This window comes from Psittacula echo, assembly GCF_963264785.1.
Source record: "Psittacula echo genome assembly, chromosome: 7".
NCBI lineage: Eukaryota > Metazoa > Chordata > Aves > Psittaciformes > Psittacidae > Psittacula > Psittacula echo.
This window is the reverse complement of record NC_137740.1, coordinates 2201820-2226073: the sequence shown is the minus strand read 5'-3', so window position 1 is coordinate 2226073 and position 24254 is coordinate 2201820. Positions and strand designations below refer to the sequence as shown.

General features: G+C 48.3%; 1 protein-coding gene across 3 annotated transcripts in view; it reads left to right on the top strand.

The window, feature by feature from the left end:
- PDE4B (phosphodiesterase 4B) overlaps positions 1–24254 on the top strand; it is a gene marked incomplete at its 5' end in the record, with an annotated part of 194740 nt that overhangs the window by 165448 nt on the left and 5038 nt on the right. For all 3 annotated transcript variants that reach the window (XM_080623584.1, XM_080623583.1, XM_080623585.1), the window contains 8 exons: positions 14577–14670; positions 18458–18636; positions 19243–19341; positions 19480–19644; positions 20064–20163; positions 20854–21008; positions 21105–21227; positions 23433–23615. In XM_080623584.1, coding sequence (XP_080479710.1) covers positions 14577–14670; positions 18458–18636; positions 19243–19341; positions 19480–19644; positions 20064–20163; positions 20854–21008; positions 21105–21227; positions 23433–23615 — 1098 coding nt within the window. The remainder of the gene's footprint in view (positions 1–14576; positions 14671–18457; positions 18637–19242; positions 19342–19479; positions 19645–20063; positions 20164–20853; positions 21009–21104; positions 21228–23432; positions 23616–24254) is intronic.

Sequence of the window (24254 nt, the reverse complement as noted above, 5' to 3'; positions counted from 1 at the left end):
AGGTTCCCCAAACTTTGTTCTTTCACAACCAGTTTCTGACATGTCTGCGCTTTTTGGTCAACTTCCAGTATCATTTTCATCTGTGAAAGAGAAGCCTAAAATGGCCTCACACCTCGGTTCCTTTCCTCATCAGTGATGAACAGTGACACACATTCGTTTGGGAGTTTGTGGTTTTGGTGGCAGACGCTATCTGCAGGGTGATCTTGCAGTGTGAGAAGCTGTTGGGTTTGAAATGTGCATCTTGAGGAGGAGGCTGCAGCGGTCCTTGTCTGTCCCGGAGCCAAGTGACCCATTCAAGTGCCAGCTCCGGTCAGAGGCATTTGAATTTGTCACCGGTAAACAGCAAACGAGTCCGATGTTTTGAAAACAGGATGCTTGGGCTCCACGTTATTAAGGAAAAACGGAAAGAGAAACAGTAGAGATAGGAAGAAAGCAAATGGGCTCGGCATGCTCCCAAGCGCAGAGCAGTATAAACAGTGACCTATCTCCCTGACCTCCGCTCCGCCGAGTTCCTGGCCCCACGCCACCCAAGCCAAACTACGTCATTTGCGACTGATAGTAGGCATGGCACAGCTGTTGCAAGTGTGACTCGAATTTCCTGTCTCCTTCCTGACAGACGTAGTTTAGAAAACCCAGAGTTGCAACAACAGCGAGGCAGAGGGGGAGGATGGTGGCATACGTGTTTGCAGGGGGATTCTCAGAAGTCCTGCACCAGAAAGGAATCGCTGAAAGGGGGGGGGGGGGGGGGGGGGAGGTATGCTATGTGGGATGCATCCTGGCTCTAAGCTGATGGGTTTTGGAAAGCAAGGGTTCAAACATGTGCGTATGCTTTTTGGAAGGTGTGAGTTAATTACAGGAGGAGTGAGGAAATGAGGAGCTGATCTTGCTGTGAGCTAACAGCCTGGTTGCACTGACATCAGTGTGAGCCAGGGGAGCAGCGCTGCTTCCACAGTGGGAGCCTGCAGTGCCAGAGCAGGGGTCAGACGTAAGCTGGCCGAGAGGGGAACTCTGTGCCCTGGGTGTGCTGGCAGCATCCATGAGTCCTGGCGCATTTACCAGAGCAGAGTCCCTGCTCCAGCTGCCAGCCTCTGCTACAGAGCAACTGCCCATGCACAATGCCTTAACTTCCTAACTAACTGCCTGGAAAACTCCCTGCTTGCCGGGAATGCCACCGACGTGAAGGGAATTGATTTTCCTAACACTATCTTTTGCTGAGAGCAGAGTATGGCACTGCAGTTTGCAGTGAAACAGAATGACCTGCAGAAAGCTCAGAGGCGCTCAGCGCTGCCTGTACAAGCAGGCAGCACATTTTTACATCATTATAACACATACAGGCTTTTTTCCCTGCATTTGTCTCCCTCTCCAGCTTCCAGCTCAGGCAACTGCTGTGGCTCTGAAGGATTTGTGAGTCATGAGCCTGCTGATAAAAGGCAGGGGATTTTCTCTCTTGGTGGCCACCCTGTAATGCTGCATTTGACATAGGCAGCTGTCCACAGCCCCACTTGTCCTGCAGGACCCCTCGGCTCTATTACCTAATTTGGGATCTGGGGAGGACAGGATCATCCATCCCCGGGGTCATAAAAAGGAGCAAGCATTTTTGCCAGCTGAAGCTGGTCTGGCCAGCTCCAAGTTTTTATAACTTACTATAGAAATGAAGGATGGAGAAAATGTGTTTTATCTCAACATCTGCCTGCTGGTCCATGCAGAATAGAGCCCAGATCGCAGGTAAAATAGATACATTGAACAGACCTAAGCGGCACCTTTCCACCCCCTTAAATTCAGTCTTATTCAGAGCTTTTTACAGTCCGTTGAGTAAGTAAATGGGCAGATAACGTAATTTGTGGTCTCTGGGGATGTTTTGATTCTGAGTAGGCAGAGGTGTTGTCGTCAGGGTGCCTGCCTTGTGCTCTCGGAACTTTCAACACCCAGCCTGTTCCCTGCCACCACTGCAGACTAAATCCTTGAGCTCTCTTTCAGCTCTTGGAGACGTCCCCGTAACTCCAAGATAATCCAAGTGCTGGATAACCCAACCCAAACCTTGCCACCCAAGGCCATTTTGGGGCAGCGGCAGAGGGCACGCTGGGGCTCCACACTCCTATCTTGGTTGCTTGTGGGCCAGAAGCTGTTAAGATAAACACAACTGATGTCATTTTGCTTGTTTTTCCAAGGGCATTTTGGTCAGAAAGAGGAGCGAGGCCGCACCTAAAGCTCAGGAGCCAGTGGCTAAATAAACATCTGGACACTAATGTAAACTCCTCGGTGGAGTGGTGGAGGTCGAGTGTGGTGTGGGGCCGAGTGCCAGCGGTGTATGTGCCGCGCTGCACAGCCTCCACACTGCTCTCCCATCTCCTGCCCGGCCATCAGCCCCGAATCTTGTCCTCTTCGTACGTGATGTTTCCCTTAAGCGGTGCCGAGCTGTTTAGTCTTTCGCTGGAACTTCCTTTGTTTAACGTGCTTTAAAATAGCCGGAGCGCCACACAAAGAGAGGCTTGTTCGCCTGTGCAGCAGCCAGCGAAACAAAGAGGCTTCCACGTCTCCTGTTTTTGCAAGCCGGGATGAATCACTGAGCTCCGGAGCCGGTATTCCCCTCGCCCGGGGACTCACGTTATGGAAATGGGGATCTGCGATGGTCGGAGCAGCCCCTGGCATTGCTCCACGTGGTCCCTGCAGAGCTGGTCCCTGCAGAGCCCTAACGCAGTTGCCCGTGTCGGTTTGACGTCGGTGGTGGTTTAACTGTTTCTGAGCCACACAGCTGCTGGCTGCAGAGCAGGACCTCGGCGGTCGGGATGCTCCATGAGAACTGCGGTAGGTGGGAGCTGCTTCGGTCTGAGGTTGGGAATATTCGCTCCAGCTTTTGTTTTATCTGGTTGCTTTTTCATCTCTCCTGAGGATGTCCTTGTTTCGGGGGACAGAGCGCTGTATTTCTTAAGGCAAACCTATGCGGGATGTGGGAGCCGAGGTTTTTGACAGAGGCATTTGGCAGTGGTGAACATGAGGTTCCAGTGAAGTCCTGGGTGAGGAGGCAGTTGTGCACTGGGGCTCTGACTGAAACCCCTCAAGGCTTGGGGACCTGGCTTTGAGTCACCTCCTGTGCATCAGTTCTTATCGCTATCATAAATGGACTTTCAGGGTAGCTGTCTCTGTATCCATCCTATTGCTCCTCCCTCGCTCTTTGGCGTTTAAATCATTCTGATTAGATCAAATATGTCATAAGAGTGGGGTAGGATAGTGGGGCCGTACGCGGGCTTATTTAGCAGTCTCATCTGTTGGTCTTGCGAGCCCTCTGGACTGTCAGTTGCCAGATATCTTGGATGACTGATTCAGATAGTAAAATAAATGAAATACTGGAAAGCTGCACCCTTATGAAAATGTCAGGACAGCGTCAGGAGCCAGCACCACCTTTCGAGATGCCCAGAGAAGCTGTGGCTGCCCCATCCCTGGCAGTGTTCAAGGCCAGGTTGGACACAGGGGCTTGGAGCAAGCTGCTCCAGTGGAAGGGGTCCCTGCCCGTGGCAGGGGTTGGAGCTGGATGGGCTTTAAGGTTCCTTCCAACACAAACCAGTCCCAGATTCTATGATCCACTGGGACACGCCGGTGCCCAGGACCTTGTAGGGTGTCCTTTAAACATCTCTGCTTGTAGGATGTGCTGGGTTTGAAAGTTCTGCATTCTCAGACTTTGACGTTACAACACATTAGGGTGGGGCTTAAATAAATAGTAGCTCAAAGGCAGGTTCAAAATGAATCATGATTTGAGGGCAGGACTGGAGAGTGAGTAACTGTTCAGAGCAGTGACCTCTCTGCGAGTGAAGTGAGGATATTGGAGACGCACAAAACCTCGGGGGAGAAGCATCTCTTAGGATGAGGGTGAGTTGGGTTTCAGAGTCGGATTTAACCCTTGGAGTAGTCCTTATCCTGGCCCTGATTTTGTGCACCAGGATTCTACATCCTGGCTCCAAACTCCTCATTTTTCACCCAGTTGCAAAGCAACTGCTTTCGGTGAGGCAGCTGGTGATCAAAATGTTTGCACTAAGTGAAACTTAATTGAAAGATGTGGTGTTATCAAAGCCGGGACATGTTGTGGAGATGTACTGGTTTGAAGGCTCATCCGTCAGAGCTCTTAGAGGGAGAGATTCCTCTGATTAAAGCTTTTGCTCTGTGTTTAAAGCAAACAAACAGGTAATGCCTCACCTTGCTGCTGGTTTAGCCCAGCTGGGCAAATGCTGCAGAAAAGTTACTCTGCAAACCATTTGCCTATCTCTGTGTGAGGAGGAGTTGCCATTTCAATGTATTTACATGAATTAGTGCTTTCTGGAGGGTTTTGGTGCTTGCATTAGGCTCATTTTCATTTTGGCAGGACCAACTGCCGCAGGTTTTGGGGGAGATACTGCTGTAGTAGAGCTATACTGATGGCTTGCTCTTTAGCCTGTGTTTTCTGGAGCAAACCAGACCTCTGTCAGTTAGAAGCTACCAGAGCTTTTCTCATCATGGGCACCTTGGAAAAGTCATCTGAGGGCACAAAGCTATTTGAATTTTCCAAAGCCTGTTCTCCTACTCAGGTAAAACCCCATTGGATTTGCCTAAATGATGACTGCGGAGCCTGACTCAAATTTAAATGAATTTTAAATTGCTGCTTCATACGATTAACAAAATCCCCTGTTTAATTGCATTGCTCTCTTGTTAAATGACAAACGCTCTTCCCTCTCAGCTGTTTTTATCCTGAAGATTGAGATTATAATCCAGGTACATTTCATCCGAGGGTCCAGCATCTCCTATGGCAGGGGGAGCAGGGGTGCCTCTGCTGCTCCCCGGCAGGGCGAGCGGCCGAGGAGCTGCTCTGGTCTGTGGGCTCTTGGCGTAGTCCTTTGGCTTCCTTTAGCACTCGAGGCTTCAGCAGTGTGGTTTGCATGGGTGTGACTGACAGCAGATTTTGGTCTGAGATCTGCAGCCTCCTGGAGCACTCGCTGCTCTCCAGGCCACAGATGTTGTCAGCTGCATCAGGTCTTGCTTTAATCAACTTAATACCAACAAACGAGCTGCTGTCGGTTTCCATTCTGCTGATGCTTCCGAGCCTTCAGCCCAGGCTGGCACTCGGCATCTCTCCCTCCTGATTTTCCTCTTGCAGTTAACATGACAGACAGTTTTCCACCACTCTGTAAAAGTGATTTTGCAGAACGAACGTGGTTTGTTTGCTTGTTTCTGGCTTTACTTCCTTGCCTCTTGTTGGAGTGAAGAATCAAAGCGGGGCTGGGATGAAAAACTGCTATGAGCACTCATCACACTGTGCTCAGCCACTCGGGAAGAAGTGGTGCTAATTTGGGAGTTACCTCTTCCCTCTGACGTGCCATTTGTGTGGTCTTTCCTCCTTACAATTTGGTTTATGTTACAAAATGCACTTTCTAATGATGGAGAGAGAGTGTGGTTCCCAGGGGATCACTGCTGAGTTTGTGTCCAGTTGAGAGCTCTTCCTGTGCGCAGTTTGGTACTTGCCGGTGAGGAAACCCATGCCAAATCAAATAAGCTGATCTGTAGACTCCAGGTCTAGTTGCGTGTATTAGTTGGCTAGAAGAGACTTATTTAAGTATAGGAAGAGCATTTTGGATAAAGCAGAAACCAATCTGAGCTTCTTCCAAAGGAAGCCAAAGCTTCAGTTCAGGCTGCAGCCTGGGCCATACCCTGCTGCTACGGGTCTTCATAGAATGGTTTGTGTTGGAAGAGACCTTAAAGCTCACCCAGCTCCAACCCCTGCCACGGGCAGGGACACCTTCCACTGGAGCAGCTTGCTCCAAGCCCCTGTGTCCAACCTGGCCTTGAACACTGCCAGGGATGGGGCAGCCACAGCTCCTCTGGGCACCCTGTGCCAGCGCCTCAGCACCCTCACAGGGAAGAGCTTCTTAAAGTCTGATCCACCCGAGGATTAGTAATGTCTTTTCCACCCAAGAAGATACACACCATGTGCTTCGTCACACCGTGCAGCATGAAATCTCCAACTCTCTCAGCCCTGCTACCCCATATCAATCCCAACAGACATAAATCCAAACTGAGGGCTGTTGGGTACCAAACACGATGGTGCTGGATACACCAAGACTTGAATTCCTCGGCACCAGGCGCTGCAGGACTGCCCGGATCCCGGAGGTGCTGAGCAGATTTGTCCCTGCAGGGCATGGCAGGCATTTTCTCCCTGTGCCAACAACAGCTCCAGCGGGCAGGGCACACCTTACAAACACATGACACATCCACTTTCAGGAAAGCAAACGGGGTAGTTTCTCCATGACCTTACCCATTCCCCAGCATTGGGTGGAGGGGGTTTTTCCTCTGCCCTACCTGTTCCCAGTAAGTGAGTAACATGCCCCGAACCTGCTTTTCAATAAGGAAATTCAGTATCATTTCTAGGCAGTGCTAATGCACAACACTTTCCTTGGGCAGGATCCTATGGGGAGTTGTTCCTTTCCGGCATTTGAATGCAATTTGCATGTTTCAAGTCTCATTTGTCTGGAAATGAGCTGGAACTGGTACCGGTGCGAAAGCTCCTGCTTCAGGTTCCACTCCATCACTTCTGAAGCCCTGTGTTGCATCAATCTGTCCCACCCCAGGGAGGTTCTGCTGCTTTCAGAAATGCTAAACTTCACTGGTAAAATCTGAATATTGCTCTGTCTACATCAGATAGAGCTCGGTGCTTTCATGAGCAGCCACATGCTGATTTATGGCAACGTGCTATTTATTTATCAACATTTACATTGTGGATTCTTAAATTATTCTAATAACATCAGGCCAACAAGTTGGTCATGATGTTACTGCTTTCAAGTCTGCCTTTGAACACATATATAAATCAACCCGCCTTTGATGTGAAATTGGCGATTTCATAACCCTCTGTTTACTTTTTGGTTTAAAAAATAAGCTGAAGGGAAAACAAGAAAACCCCAAAAAACAAATAGTACTTTGTATCTCATTAAAAAATAGTTTCTAGCACATTAAAAACTATATTGTTTTAGGAAACAACAACTAAGAAAGAGCTGAAAAAGCATTTGATTTCTCTAATGACTGATAGTTGACTGCAACCATCCCACTTTTCTGCAGGCACTGAAATATGCCCAAAACTGTTCTCTTGTGTGAAACAGGCTTCTAATTTCTTTAAACATTGAAATGCCCCATCCCACTGTCCTTCATGGCAGTGCTTAAAAAGGAAAATCAATGGGAATTATGAGGGAACAAGGACAGCTGAGAATGTGTTTGACACAGTTTCTGTAAGTGAGGTAATGTCAGGAAAAGGCAGATCACGATCCCGTTACTGTTCCTGTAAACCAGAGATTTTTAACTCTTTTGACTTGCAGACTTTGGAAGAAACAACAAAAGAAATGCTCCAGCACTCCAAAATCAGCAGGTTTTCATATCCCAGCCTGGTTTGTGTTGGAAGGGACCTTAAAGCTCACCCAGCTCCAACCCCTGCCACGGGCAGGGACCCCTTCCACTGGAGCAGCTTGCTCCAAGCCCCTGTGTCCAACCTGGCCTTGAACACTGCCAGGGATGGGGCAGCCACAGCTCCTCTGGGCACCCTGTGCCAGCACTTCCACATGTTTCCAAATGTAGTTTGGGATAAAACCCAGAGGAATGAAGAATTGCCTTCAGCAAGTTACACGGTGTTGGTGTGCCGGAGATGTGCTTCCTGGACCGCTCAGGAGTGGAAGTACCAGGTCTGGTTCTGACCAGCGGTACCCAGCATCGCACCCAGTGAGCATCGCTCTGCCTGTGCCCAAGCAAAATCTTAACTCCTGGAGTTCTGTCTGCCTACGGGTTAGGTGCGTCTGTGCAATACAGGAATGAGGTATCCATGTGCGGAAGAGAGGGCTAGGAATTAACAAACCCTTCTTCTAGCTCTCCAATACAGACAATGAGATGAATCTCAGTTTAAAATCTCTAGTAGCACATGAGTGTCGCATCCATTCCCCTTGAGTAACCAGGGCTCCAGACAAAAGCATTACGCATTCACTCCTGGACCTGGTTGCTGTATCCACGGATGAGTAATTTCCCTCCTGTGTGTAAATAATTTCCGGCTGGACTCTCGTTCCTGCTCCATCACACAGGCAGGTGAGTGTCAACTCTTCCCAGCTCCCAGGGCTGGCCATCCACTCACTCCCAGGAGAAAAGCTGTTAAAACAGATCCACCGTAGTTTAATTGTGCCTCTGGACCTGTAGTAATTTACCAGGGCAATTACTCCGAGGAGGCTTCAGCCCAGCTGCCTTTGGGTGGAAATCAAAGGCGAGAGGAGCCCTCGTACCACAAACCCCTTTGTTCTGAGGTCTCGAGGAGCGCTGGAGGAGCGAGGGACGTGGTGTTTGCGTCAGAAGGGTGGGTCGCCAGGAACACAGTTTATAAACATCTTTACACACTGCAGATCTGCACCGAGATTCCTCATCAAAGTGTGGGGTGGGACCCCGCTCTCCTCAGGTTCTCCAGGCTGGAGCCCACAGCATCTCAGCAGCTCTTTTATCTTGAAATTGCCCTCAGCTCCTGCAAAGGACTACAGCTTTTTTAAGCCGCCTCTTTGCATAAGGACTCTTGGCCTCAGGGAACCCCAGCTGGTATAAATTGACTTCAAAGGCTTTACATCAGCAGCAGATCCATTCTCCTGTCTTTCTTTTCCCTGTAAAGCACCAGCAACACCTCTCATGCCCCACTCTAAGGGGGAATAGGAACAGGAGTAACAGCATGGGGCTGGAAAGGCCAAGAACTCTGTGTGGCTCTCCCTAACCTACCTAGGAAAGGAGGAGGTCCGTTTCTTCCATAAGGAGCCAGGAAGGTGGGATTTTCCACACTGAAGCATTGGGGCTGCATGCTGCCCTGGGCTCCACCCCAAATCACACGTGGCAGCCCTGGAGCCAGTGCACTCCGGGCATGCTTGGGCTCCTAAATCTGGTAATTCCTACCATAAATCAGACCAAATCTTCTTCCTCAGCACGAAAATGAAGGCAGGTGAGCTTCATCTGCAGAAGGTTTGGTTGGGATGGGCTGAAGGAGCTGCCATGCGCTCGGTGCCGATGCCACCACAGAGGTCCCCATGGTCGGGTCCTTGCTGAGCCTTGTGCTGGGGCCAGCGCTCAGCCCCACGCTGCACTGAAGACGTTAAAGCCAGCATTGCAAGTGGCAGTGCAGGGAAGCCATGAGCAGCAGCGTGGGCAGCCAAGAGGGGAACTGCGAGGGAACCTTCCCAACAGTAATCAAGGAAATTGCCACACAGACGCACGACTGGGAAGCTGGAGAGAAACTGTGATTCCCTCTAGCAGAGCACGCATGAGAAGGGGTCACTGCTGGTAATCAAAGAGTGATTCAATTTCTGGGAGGCTTAATTCGCTTCAGATGCCTTGTGCAGTTACTGCAGAGCGTGCAAAACAGGAAAGCTCCACGCCATGCGATGGCATTTTCTCACACAACCCTCCAGATGGTTTGAGACCTCTGTGGCTTGCTGGGAAGGTCAGCTGGAGCACCATGGCTGGTTGGTTAATACAGACCTCAGCTGGGGCTTAACATCTTACACACGTTATCTGCACTCTTTTCGTCAGCTAAATGTGTTGATTGCATGGTCCCATGGTCAGCTTTGGGGTACAGAGAAGGGAGCACTGAGCCTGCTTCTTGGTCTTGCTTCTTTTTAAGGATGGATGCTGCAGAGGGACTCTTTATCAGGCACTGGAGTGATAGGACAAGGGGTGATGGGTTCACACTTAAACAGGGAAAATTCAGGTTAGATCTTAGGCAGAAGCTCTTCCCTGTGAGGGTGCTGAGGCGCTGGCCCAGGGTGCCCAGAGAAGCTGTGGCTGCCCCATCCCTGGCAGTGTTCAAGGCCAGGTTGGACACAGGGGCTTGGAGCAAGCTGCTCCAGTGGAAGGGGTCCCTGCCCGTGGCAGGGGTTGGAGCTGGAGGAGCTTTAAGGTCCCTTCCAACCCAAACCAGGCTGGGATTCTATGAAGACTCCCTTGGACTGGGATGGCCATCCCCTCCCGTGTACATCCTATTGCATCCACATGCGTTTTTCAGTTCCCATCTGCACAGGGAGTTATCAGTGCTGATTTCCTTTGGAAAAGGCCCTGCGATTATTATTAATTATGAAAATAAGAGCACGTGTCCCTATGTTGCTGATGGGCACGATCCTAATTGCCAAGCTGAGGGCCACGCAGGAGCTCTCTGAAGCAGCAACACTTCTGTTTGCTCAGTGGCAGAGCAGTTGGTATTTTCTCATCACTAGCGTGCAATCTGTTTGGTTTACCCTTTGCTGTCACATCAATTCAACGAAGGGATGGTTGCAGAGCTTTGCACATGACATCAGGCATCGATCTGGACAGAGGCAGTGACCTGCTTTCTCTGCCTGCAGGCAAATGGCAGTGCGGTTCAGAGCAAGCAGTGTTGCTCCCGAGCATCCTCACATCAAGGGAAGCTCAGGAGTAGTCCCAGATACCCCCTGGGAGCAGTGAGGACATCATGGTTTCCATGTGCACCATCAGCAGGCTGAACTGGGTTGGTTTTTAAAGGTACAGTGTTATTAGATAAAGGGTATCCTGGCCTATACCAGCACCAGTGTGGCAGCAGGACCAGGGCAGTGATTGTCCCCTGGTGAGGCTGCACCTGGAATCCTGTGTTCAGCTCTGGGCCCCTCTCTACAAGAGAGACATTGAGGGGCTGGAGCGGGGCCAGAGAAGGGCAACGGAGCTGGTGCAGGGCCTGGAGCCCAAGTGTGATGGGGAAGGGCTGGAGAAGAGAAGGCTCAGGGGGGACCTGATGGCTCCCTACAAGTGCCTGAGAGGAGGATGGAGCCAGGAGGGGCTGGGCTCTGCTCCCAAGGAACAAGGGATGGGACAAGAGGAACCGGCCTCAAGCTGCACCAGGGCAGGTTTAGATGGAGCTGAGGAACAATTCCTGCCCCAGAGGGTGCTCAGGCATTGGAACAGGCTGCCCAGGGCAGGGCTGCAGGCACCGTCCCTGCAAGGGTTCACACCCCATGGAGACGAGGCCTCAGTGCCATGGGTTAGGGGTGGCCTTGGCAGTGCAGGGGAATGGTTGGACTGGATGAGCTTAAAGGGCTTTTCCAGCCTGGTTGATTCTGTGATTCTATGCAACCCTCCGTAGGTGCCAGCATCCCTCAGATGTTAAACTGCAGCGAGCTTTGCAAAGCGTGTGTGTTTTCTCACAGCGCTGTGGGTGTCTCGGCTGGGTCTGGCCCCCGCAGTGCTTTTCGCAGCCCTGGGATCCTGCTGTCTGCCTTCATAAGAGGTTGCTAATTAAAAGCCTGGCAAAGAGAGCAGGAGTGAGGCTGTTGGAGGAGATGAAGGGGACAGGTTTCTGGTTAAAGATAGAGAATCTCAAGGTCTTGTATCTGGCCTCATCTCCGCTGCGGATGGCTTGGGTGACCTTGTGGAACCCAAGTAATGGCTCTGTGCCTGTGTGAGAAGGCAGCAGCCACCCTTTGTCCTGGAGGAAGGCAGTTGTGAGGTAAAGGCGTTTTTTCACCCCTTTGCCCACCCCTTGTGATTAGTTGCCTGAAAGGGGGGATTGTATAGCAAACCTGCCTGATTCAACACTGCCGAAAGCGTGTTTGTGTCATCATCTGATTGTGGTGTTCTCCGTGTAAAGATAAAGGCCTCGGTCCACAGCAGCGTTTCAGCACATGCTTCGCTGGGAGCCTGTGGGAGCATCCACGTGTTGGTGGCCAGGGCTTGTGACCAGCCAAAGTACGTCAGTGTGAGGAATGGCGGGGTCAGAGCTCTCCTCCTCCCACGGGCTTTCTTTGCTTGGTTCTTATCTTCCTGCCACTCACTCTCCATCACTGAGGTCTCTCTTAGGAGTTTCAAAAGGCTTTTGTCTCTCTTGGTTGACGTGAAGTTTACTGGGGACCTTGTGAGCTGAAGCCCATGACCCAGCACTGTGGGATGTCATCCTTCATATCCCACTCATGCACGTATCTCATGAGATGGCATCTTTCACATCCCACTCCTGCCCGTATCCCATGAGATGGCACCTGTCATGTTTTACTCCCACCCATATCTCATAAGATGGCATCTTTCATGTCTTACTCCTGCCCATATCCCATCAGATGGCATCTTTCACTGCCCACTCCTGCCTGTATCCCATGAGATGGCATCCTTCTCATCCTGCTCTTGCCTGTATCCCATGAGATGGCATCCTTCTCATCCTGCTCTTGCCTGTATCCCATGAGATGGCATCCTTCTCATCCTGCTCTTGCCCAGATCCCATGAGACAGTATTGAAACTGGTTGAGTAACCTGGAAAGTGGGCATTCACACTGGCAGGGCAAGGCAGGATGCTGTAAGAGAAGACAGCAGAGGTGATGACGGCAGAGTGTGAGCAGATGGCACCCATCTTTGGTCTGCTCACATGGCAAAAGGGAGATGACATCAGCTTTCCACCTCTGATAACCATGAATTTAAGAAGAGAAGACGACGTCTTCACAGCTTCGTGTTGCTCTATGTGATCCTTGTGGCCAAAAGGCTTGAGGGGGAGTCCCATCTGGATGGTGCTGAGCTGCAGGTGGAGCCATGCTTGGCCAGCACGGGGGGATTTTCAGGGAGCTGCAGGCTCTGCGTGGGCTGTCTGCAGGCTCCGCATCTCCCTGCTTGCATCAGCTGCTGCAGCAGGGACAAGGGGATGTGATGCAGCACCAGCTCCCCCATCCCTGCATGTCCTGCAGCACGTGAGGAAGCCCCGTGATGCCGTTCCAGGCGAGGCTGATAACGTTTAATGGAGAAAGGAAATGATTTTTAGACCACAGATTGCACTTTTATTTTCGGAATGCTGGCTGCTGTCGTGCAGTGTATTGCAGCCAACAGTCACCAAGGACGTCCTAAAGCAGCGAGTGCTGCGCATCAGCGGCGATTCCTCACTGTGATCTCTATCACATACGCAGTGCAATGGGCTTTGCTTTTGATCTGATGCTAAAAGGAACAGCTTCCTAATAAAGTCATTGCATGTCAGTCTCAACTCAAAAATACAGAAAGGATTGAATCTTGACATCAGGGTTGTGAATATATACTTGTAAGGAAGGATTCATTAAGTGTACACTGACATTACAGATTTAAGGTTATTATTAGTTTATGACTGAAAAATAATTCTATGTCATGAAGGTGCGTTTTGCTACATTGCCTTTCACCACGTAGGGGAGAAATCTCTGTCATCTCACTGAAAAAGTAAAAACGAGGCTTTTCAAAACCCCTGTGTGAATCCTTGCTTTGGAAATCCTCAGCCTCTGTAACGAAGAGGATTAAACCAAAGCAGAAAAGGAGAAGAGCTACTGCCTACTTTTGACTTATTTAAATATGCACAGAGCTTCCTCCATTTTAATCTCCCTCATCAAAAGATGGCTGTGTGACTAGAGCCGGCAGCCCCTCGGAAACCAGCATCATTTTCATGTCAGAGAGAGCAGCTGAGCAAGGCTGAGGCGGAGTGGGGACCCCCTTCAGCCAATTAAGCAACCAGGACCATTCGTAATCCCTAAGTGCTTCCAGCTGGATGCGTTTGGATCCGTTCTCGTTCCTCCGTGCAGCCCCTGATTTCATTATTCTCTCCTGCGAGCAAATACACCCACGTTCAGCCCTCTGCAAAGATGCTGTGCCGGGCTTGGCTTTGTCTGGGATTAGCAGCCGCCAGGTTCAGAGGGATCTCCGGCTCTGATGGATGCTGCCTTCTGTGATTGACTGGGGAGGGGGTGTCCGTGTGTGCCCGAGGAGCATTCCCATCTGACCAGCGACTTCTCCGTGAGGATCTGTGGACAGTGCTGAGGAGTTTTCCAAAATGCCTGAAGCCAACTATTTATTGTCTGTATCTTGGGGTTATATTAAGGTGGGTTTAAATCCTCGAGGCTTGTGACTGGTTTCTGTGCTGTATTGCTTGGATAGAACCTCTATAAGGAAAACATGCTTTTAAATGGTTATTTGTGTGTCCTGCAGGGCGAGAGCTGTACATTCGTTTGTACTGTGCATGCAGCTTGCATGTATGTAATTTTTCCCCCCTTTGGGAATTCAGTGGTGCAGGATAACATGATGCAGCAATGAAAACGTGATTGTAAAATTTGGAGGATCGTAGCATGTATCTCTGGGGGAATGAATGCTTGAATCCTGCATTTTACTGCAGTGATCCAAGCACATGTTCAGATTCATGGCATATTTCTCCTCTGTTACGCTCTTCTATGCAGTTGTCTTTTACTTGCATAATACAAAATGGAGCAAACTTAGGAAACACAGAACAAAAGAAGGTTACAGGATGTGGGATTTAAAACCAAGAATTTGATCGTTCAGCGAGATTACCTGAAACGTTATCTTCTCATTTCTTGCAGTAAAAACTAGTATGTATCTGTGGAGGAAATGAATTTTGCAGTTTCGTGTACTGAAAAGAAATCTCTCGTTATGATGCTGCTGAGCAGTATCTAAATGAAACCATATGCAGCTGACTCCATTCCAAATACCTCCAGGATTTTGCTTTTAACATCTCATTTGTGAACTCGCTTCTGATAAAGCTGTGTTAATTTGGAAAAGCATCCAGAAAAATACCATCTTTTGTCTGTGCTCTTTCCCTCCCAGTTCAAGAGGATGCTGAACCGGGAGCTGACACACCTTTCCGAGATGAGCCGCTCCGGTAACCAGGTGTCCGAGTACATTTCCAACACTTTCCTGGGTAAGGAATCACATCCCAAGCTTTCGGGTGACTCAAAGCTCATGATGAATGGAAGCCTCACAGCCACCAGTCAGCACTTGTGCCCCATTTGCCTTTAGGGCAGAGCATTAGTTTTGATTTTTCACTTTCAAAACGGATCAAGGGAGGGGAATAATAGAGGGTTTGGATAAGTCTATCCACAGTGGAATGCCTTCTCCAAATGAAAAGAGGTTGCTGCTCAGATTGCATTAAGCTGCTGGTAGCTGCCTCGTGCAGTATTTGGTTTTGTGTTGACCTTACGTAAAGGACAAAGTCACACAAGCCCAACTGCATCCTCTCATCCTTGCAACTGCTGCCTCATGCAGCTGCATCTTCCCCCCTCAGAGACAGGGGTCAGAGAAGCAGGTTCAGCCCAGCCATTTTATCTTCTATATTACTCTGTGTGTGTTTGCTCGTGTTGCACTGGAAGTCAGAATAAGGAGTAGGAGCAGTATTTTGAATGTCATTAGTTTTGTTGGATCTTGTAGGACTGCTGACAGGAATGAATCCTCTGGGTTTGCAAAATAGATTTGTTATAAACCCCTGAATCTTCTGTGTTCTCAAGCAGCTTTAGAATTTGTGACCATTTGCATATAAAATGAAGCTTTGCGCTGTACCTAAAGGGGCTACAAGAAAGCTGGACAAGGGCCTGCAGGGACAGGCCAAGGGGAATGGCTTTAACCTGCCAGAGGGGAGACTGAGATGAGCTCTTAGGCAGAAGCTCTTCCCTGTGAGGGTGCTGAGGCGCTGGCCCAGGGTGCCCAGAGAAGCTGTGGCTGCCCCATCCCTGGCAGTGTTCAAGGCCAGGTTGGACACAGGGGCTTGGAGCAAGATGCTCCAGTGGAAGGGGTCCCTGCCCATGGCAGGGGTTGGAACTGGGTGAGCTTTAAGGTCCCTTCCAACACAAACCGTTCCAAGGTTCTGTTCTATGAAAACCACCAGTTTTCATCTTTGTCCTTCGCAGGGATTTAAAGCTGGAGTCCTTGCTCTCACTGACCAGACTGACAGCAGGGCTGGCCCCTCTGGTGCCTTGGCTCTTGATGCTTTCCTCAGCTCATTTAATGAAGTCTAGAGCCTGAACAAAAGTGAAGGTTTTAATATCTATAAGTTAGCCCCTCTAGTACTGGTTGAAGATAAATTAATAGATAAATCCTATTCACATGTGTCTTTTTGATTGCTCGCTCAGCTTCCCCAGTCGTAGACTCCTGCTATTTTGGGCATTAAATTTTCAATCAAAGGGAGAAAAAAGTTATTTATAAAGGTGTGACAGCATGACTTCCTAAAAAAAGCTTTGCGATCCTTTTAAAAGCTTTACTCATTTCTTTTTAATATGCGCAATTAAGCTGCAATCTGCCCCAATCTGGTGAGCCTGCGCCACTTGGCAACACAGCCCAAAGAGGCTGAGTGGCTCTCAAACTGTCACAAACCAGGGAGGACGTCACCGTTACAAGACTATGTGAGAAGAAGCAGAATAGGGATGGATAAGACCCATTGTCAAGACCTGCAAAGGGAAGTGCAGTTACCTGACCCAGCCCAAGTGCAGGGAATAATAGAGCCCCATTAGCACCAACAGTGGCTTCAGCTAATTAGTCCCTGGTGCAATAGAGACTCCTCTAAGTTGACTGTAAGTGTGGTTTATGGGTTTTATATTAGGTCCACAGTATCAAGCCACACTGGGTGTCTCTCTGTCCCATAGATAGATGCCTACGGGCAAGAGCTGCCTCAAAATGCCATGGTGGTCACGCTCCCCAGCATGCTGTGTATGCCTCAGGCTCTTTAGCTGAAGCAGCAAGGCAGCCTTGCTTTTACTTCCTGCATTAAGTCATGTTCTGGATGTCCGGATGAAGCTAAGCGGTAAGACTGGGCAAATGGATTCCCACAAAGCAGCTACAGACTTACATGGATTATTAGTGATGTGATGTGTCCTAAATGCACGCAGTAGTTCCAGTTCCAACTGGCTACTGAAATCACTTTAAAATCCCTTAATGGGAATAATTGTGTGTCATACAGTGAATGCATTCTGAGATGTCTTAACCGCAGGGCACGAGTCCCTCACGAGCTCCAGCATCCCACATACACTCAGCACTCGAAGCTGTTGGACTCAGCAGTATAGAATCCCAGCCTGGTTTGGGTTGGAAGGGACCTTAAAGCTCATCCAGCTCCAACCCCTGCCACGGGCAGGGACACCTTCCACTGGAGCATCTTGCTCTAAGCCCCTGTGTCCAACCTGGCCTTGAACACTGCCAGGGATGGGGCAGCCACAGCTTCTCTGGGCACCCTGGGCCAGTGCCTCAGCACCCTCACAGGGAAGAGCTTCTGCCTAAGAGCTCATCTCAGTCTCCCCTCTGGCAGGTTAAAGCCGTTCCCCTTGGCCTGTCCCTACAGGCCCTTTTTCATTGACCACACCACATAAATGAGGAGGATCACAATGGCCTTTCAGCACTTGCCCTTTCCTGAGGGATGAAGGGTGTTGCTGCTGCCACCACCACGGGGAACTGATTTAACAAACTGGACATTTCTGTTCAAGAATGTGTCCATTTTATGCTACCCTGGTGTTAGTCATTGCTAAAGAGATTATATAGAGGAAAGTCCTTCTGTTGTTCAGCAGAAAGACACAAGGGAAACACCCACTGATGTCAGCTTATGTGGCTGTGAATAATGGCTTCCCTCTTAATTGCAGTGTTGCAGACACACTGCTAGTTCTTATTTGAGAGATTTTTAATTAAGCCAAGGCAAAGGTAACTAATGCCTCAATGTTTCGTCCCTCCAGAGGTCCTCAGAGATGCAAAGGTGCAAAGAGATTATAGCATCCTCTCCTAAGAGTTCATGGTTAGCCTGAAAGTAATGAGCCACTCTATCTCCATTCTAATGCAGCAGATAAATCAGTGGTAAAGGCAGTCAGCAGCATATGTGAATAGATTTATCTGTTCAACACATCTCCACAGCCAAGTTTGTGCCTCACTAGATAGATGCCTACTTAATGTGCGTTAATATTGTCATTGTCTCTGAGCCTGACAACAGAAATATGACCTGTGTTATTCTATACATGTTATTGCTATATGCTATATATATATTGCTATATATACATATATATGCTATACATATATATACATTTTATATATAATACAGTCATCCATCTATATACGTTATACATGTTTCTATTCTATGATTCTATGTTGTAGATATTCTATACGTAAGTAAAGGGCAAACCTTTAATAAATCAGTGACACCAATTTGTTAGTGGGTTGGTGTTTTAAGAGCAGGGGGTATGGAGATGGGTTTGGCCCTACAAGTAGCAACAGAATGGGTATGAAAATGCAATCTTGTATCTATTCTTCATCTTAATCTATTGAGGAAAAATGTATTGCTTTGAATATATATTTTATTTTCCTGAAAATAGGTAAAAAAAATTAATTGAGATCTATCCATAAGCAGAACCTGGTGCCTTTCAGGCATGGAGAGCTGTGTCCTGGACATGTGCCGTGTCCCGGACATGTGCCGTGTCCCCAAGTGATGCAGCTTGACAATGACCGTGCTGAAGGCAGCCCAGCAGGGCTCAGTGGGAAGGGTCAGTGTTGCCAAGGGCAAACAGAGGTTATGTGACTGTTTTGCTTTGCTTTTGGTTCAGTTCAGTCCCCAAAATAGAGAAGGCCCCAGCAGAAACATGTGGGCTTGAACTTAGTCAGCAGAGCTAAGGGTTCATTTTGCGGGGTGTGATGGTGCTCACACTGCAAACAACGTTGACTCATTCCACCTTTCTTGGTTACAGACAAGCAGAATGATGTGGAGATTCCTTCTCCCACCCAGAAAGACAGAGAGAAGAAGAAAAAACAGCAGCTCATGACACAGATCAGTGGAGTGAAAAAATTAATGCATAGTTCAAGCTTAAATAACACCAGCATCTCAAGATTTGGTGTGAAAACAGAAAAGGAAGACCATCTGGCCAAGGTATGACAAGTTCTTGCAGTTCTGCGAGAACTGGGAGTTATCTGGAAGCTGGGGATGGACTGGCTGGCTGGACTGTATCCCCTTGTAAAACTGGAATTGGCATCCCTGAAGTGATGTGGCCATTACAAATACTGTAATTAATGGCTCCAGGCCCTAACAGCATATTCTATGTTCTTAAATTCCTTGGAACTATCCCTAAAATAATAATAAAAATATGATGGAGGCTGAGGAGAGCAGTTATCAGACACGGGAACTAAAACAACACCATGTCCAGTAGACTGGCTGTGGGGCCTTGATCAGGGCATTTCTTCTTGCAGCCTGGAAACACACATCACACATAATTCCCCTGCCACACAGAGAAATGGCATCTGCTTGCACAAGGAGATGCACACCCCCCTTGCAAAGGGCTTTGGCATCAGCCCTTTCCAGTTCCTCTGTCTTGGTGTGTTTTAAGTACATGCGTTCATCACTCACCTAATTCCCACAATGAGCATTGAATTTGCATCTCTCTAAAGATTTGGAAAATGCAAAAGATGCAGAGCAAATGCTAAAGGCAGAATTGCCTTGGAAAAGATTGTAACCATTCTCTTTTTGTCCTTTCCAAAGGAACTGGAGGATCTGAATAAGTGGGGTCTCAACATCTTCAATGTGGCCAGGTATTCCCACAACCGGCCGCTCACCTGCATTATGTACGCGATATTTCAGGTTGGTGGTTTTCTGATCAAATCTGCTGCTCTTTTACAACACTCTTGGAGCTCCTAATCGCTTCCTGTCTTGTTGCCTTCTACTGTATGACATCCTCATTTGATATCTGCATGTATCCTTGTACCGTTTATTACACAGGAGCGAGATCTACTGAAAACATTCAAGATCTCATCAGACACTTTCGTGACGTACATGATGACACTAGAAGACCACTACCACTCTGATGTGGCTTACCACAACAGCCTCCACGCTGCTGATGTTGCCCAGTCCACACACGTTCTGCTCTCTACCCCCGCACTGGATGTGAGTTTCCCAGTTTGAGCTCAGTGCTTTGTGCTGGGCAGTTGTTTGTTGGGTTTAAAGGTGGGATGGAAGCTTAAAAGCACCACATTGCCTATGTGAATATAGAAGGGAAACCTTAAGCTGAGTCAGTGGCCAGTAGTACTCAGACTTGCAAAAGGCTGTGTGCTCTCTGCTCTTCTGAGGGCTCAGTTTACTGCCAGGGAAATCACCGGTGAGAAATTTCAGCAGCAGCTTTGCCTGTAATCTCTGTTTCATCTTAAAAGAGCACATGCTGCTTTGCCGACCTTTCTTCTGCGTAAATGTCTTGCCCTCAGAAAACTCATTTGAAAAGCACGATTTCTTTCTCTATATTAGCCTCCCAAACTGCTGAGAGATAAAACATGAGGACTTCTCTGATAAATTCCTTTTCTCTTTCCTAGGCTGTCTTCACTGATTTGGAAATCCTCGCTGCAATCTTTGCAGCTGCAATTCATGATGTGGATCACCCCGGGGTCTCCAATCAGTTTCTTATTAACACAAGTGAGTTTTGTTTCAGATACAGTCATAACTTCACCCTCAAACCTGGAATCTCATGGAACTGCATTTTCCATTAGAGTGGGGTCACCCATTATGACTTTCTCAAACTATTGTGCAGTAAACTAGTTAGACATTATGAAATAAGCAGTAATTACAGTGAAATTCCTAACAAAGGAAGCTATTGTAGAACAATTTGCAAAGTGCCCTTGAAGCTTATGAGTATTAGTACTTGCTAATGCATAATAATTCTTCCAGGCCTGAGTGCAAATTTTATTGTTACTAAAAGAGAAATAACACTATTGCTATTGACAACAATGAAGCTAAATATTGTGGTTCATATTGTGCTCCGCAACAGCCTAAGCATGTACCTTGATTCCAAAAGATGGATATTGTTCTTTTATGGAAAGTGTGTTTGTGGGATTCATGCTTTCTGTTGTCAGTGATTCTGAAGCCTGTAACTAAGTCAACCAAGTATTATTTTGTTCATTAGGACTGAGCAAAGGGCTGTTTATATTATATACATATGTGCTCAGATTGGAAAACTGCCCGCTGTTGGCACACATGAGGCCAAAGAAGAAAACTTTTCCTAATTTATTGCATAGAGATCAACATTTCATTACTCAGGACAAGAGTTTGCTGTTTGAAATCACACATTTCACAGGCAGGACTCACATATTTGTGTTGCTTTGCTAGATTCTGAGCTAGCCCTGATGTACAATGATGAATCTGTCTTGGAGAACCACCATCTTGCCGTGGGTTTCAAACTGCTTCAAGAGGAGCACTGTGACATCTTCCAGAACCTGACCAAGAAGCAGCGTCAGACACTCAGGAAGATGGTCATTGACATGGTATGAGCTATGCACACACTGCTCCTCTTCTTAAACAAAAGACTGGCTGCTTTGTATGGTTGCCTGTACTGAGATCCTGTTTTCACTTCTGTAAAGGTGTTGGCCACGGATATGTCCAAGCATATGAGTCTGTTAGCTGATCTGAAGACTATGGTGGAAACCAAGAAAGTGACCAGTTCAGGGGTCCTCCTTCTGGACAACTACACAGACAGAATACAGGTAGGTCAGCTGGGTTTATCATAGAATCATAGAATAGTTAGGGTTGGAAAGGACCTTAAGATCATCCAGTTCCAACCCCCCTGCCATGGGCAGGGAAACCTCACACTAAACCATGGCACTCAAGGCCTCATCCAACCTGGCCTTGAACACCACCAAGGATGGAGCATTCACAACCTCCCTGGGCAACCCATTCCAGTGCCTCACCACCCTCTCAGTAAAGAATTTCTTCCTTATATCCAATCTAAACTTCCCCTGTTTCAGTTTGAACCCGTTACCCCTTGTCCTGTCACTACAGTCCCAGATGAAAAGTCCATCCCCAGCATCCTTGTAGGCCCCCTTCAGACACTGGAAGCTGCTCTGAGGTCTCCACGCAGCCTTCTCTTCTCCAGGCTGAACAGCCCCAACTTTCTCAGCCTGTCTCCATACAGGAGGTGCTCCAGCCCCTGATCATCCTCGTGGCCTCCTCTGGACTTGTTCCAACAGTTCCATGTCCTTTTTATGTTGAGGACACCAGAACTGCACACAATGCTCCAAGTGAGGTCTCACGAGAGCAGAGCAGAGGGGCAGGATCACCTCCTTCGACCTGCTGGTCACGCTCCTCTTGATGCAGCCCAGGATACGGTTGCTTTCTGGGCTGCGAGCGCACACTGCAGCCAGCTCATGTTCAGTTTCTCATCGACCAACACCCCCAAGTCCTTCTCTGCAGGGCTGCTCTGAATCTCTTCTCTGCCCAACCTGTAGCTGTGCCTGGGATTGCTCTGACCCAGGTGTAGGCCCTTGCACTTGGCGTGGTTAAACTTCATCAGGTTGGCATCAGCCCACCTCACAAGCGTCTCGAGGTCCCTCTGGATGGTCCCCTTCCCTCCGGCGTATCAACCGAACCACACAGCTTGGTGTCATCGGCAAACTTGCTGAGGGCGCACTCAATCCCACTGTCCATGTCACCGACAAAGATGTTGAACAAGACCGGTCCCAACACCGATCCCTGAGGGACACCACTCGTTACCGGTCTCCAGCATTTTATGTATTTTGTTAGATGAGCTCTTAGGCAGAAGCTCTTCCCTGTGAGGGTGCTGAGGCGCTGGCACAGGGTGCCCAGAGAAGCTGTGGCTGCCCCATCCCTGGCAGTGTTCAAGGCCAGGTTGGACACAGGGGCCTGGAGCAAGCTGCTCCAGTGGAAGGGGTCCCTGCCCGTGGCAAGGGCTTGGAGCTGGATGAGCTTTGAGGTCCCTTCCAATCCAAACCACTCCTTGATTCTATGAGACCATGTTCCTGTTTTTACTGTGGCTTTTAAATATAGAAGCCACTGACCTAAATTTTCTTCTGTTCTGCACCACAAAGAGGCACAAGATAGTCCCATGTTTTTTAGATAAATGGGGTTATGTTTTAGCACTGACAGCGTGGAGCTGCAAACATGCATGTTCTTCTGAAGCTGATCAGCCTTACAAGGCTTAATTTTTTGAGGGCTCCTGGATTTCCTTGCTGCTTATTCCCATATGTTTCTCCTGTCAAAAAAGTTCAGCAAGATTGCTGTAGCATTGTGAATTTCATTTGTAACCCCTTACCTAAAGCAACTCTCACACTGAGCTGAAATTAGTGATGTGCAATCTGTTCCCTGTATAATCTAATCCTTTATTTGCAGAAATAACAAAGCAGTTATTAAAACTGGAGCAGGGTTTCAGAGTTAGTAGGACAAGATATATCCTGATCTTCTCTCCACTTTTGATGGCCAACTTGTTAAGAGCAGGGAAACCTCTCCTTACACTTTTATTTAAGACTGCTGATGTTCAAACAGATCACTCCATTGCTGTCCAGGTCCTTGCAGCCACAGTTTTTGTGTGCCTGTGGAAGGGATATTACTCATTTAATGAAGCAGGAGCATTTAACCACCTGAGAGCATGGAAATAAAGTCTGAATGGTGGGAAGCACCTGCGTTCAAAACCAAACCTGTATAATGTAATTCACATGGCTACAACTACACCCTGTGTAAGATGTCTGAAAAACATGGAGCATATTTCACTCCTGAAGTGGACCATAGCCATCAGTCGCATATATGGAGCTGTTGGGATGTTAATACTTTTGTAGGCTGTTGCATAATCAAAGAGTCTTGTGGTTAAATGTTCTGAACTAAGCAAGCAGATACAGCTTGAAACCATCCTCTTTTTCCACTTGATTTTACGACTTTTCTGATTAATGTAATTGCAGGTTCTCCGAAATATGGTACATTGTGCAGACTTGAGTAATCCCACAAAGTCTCTGGAGCTGTACCGGCAATGGACGGACAGGATCATGGAGGAGTTCTTCCAGCAGGGAGACAAAGAGCGAGAGAGAGGGATGGAAATCAGCCCAATGTGCGACAAACACACAGCGTCAGTGGAAAAATCCCAGGTAATTGGCTGGGAGCTGCATTTCTGTACTGCCCAGGCTTGTGTTTCTAAAGCACAGACCAAATCCATCTGCTTTCTCTAGCACAATTAGGCAAAGAGCCAGCTGTTCAGAGGGTTGGTTCTGATTGACCCTGACATCCAGCTGTGCCTGAAGCTCATATAGACCCGCAAGGCTATTCAGGCTCCTTTATCTACCCCTTGCCATCAAATCATTTCCAGTGCCTCTTCATCTTGCACTGTTTGTGTCCCAGTTTCCAGAGCGAGTTGGTTTCCTTTTGTTTCCCAGGCTGGAAAAAGTGCAGTTCTGATCTCCCCCTCCTTCTGCCTTCAAAGCCCCCAGCCTCCTTAATTAGCACCTCCTAAACCTACTGACGTTGCACCTCGTGTTAGACATGTATAGCAATGCCAGCTGCATTGAACCGTAGGGTTAGGAGCTTCTCCCAACCAAGATCCACTTGAGAACACTGGAAAGGCCTGATTCTGATGTCGGTCTTTATTCAGCCTCGTGCAGAACAGTTGTGCACTGCACAATCTGTCCAGTAAAGTTGGAGGTTGATGGAGCTGCTGTGTGCTAGGTATATCAAAGAAATATATATCAAAGCAATACTTGTTTCTGTCAATATAAACCTCAAAAGGAGCT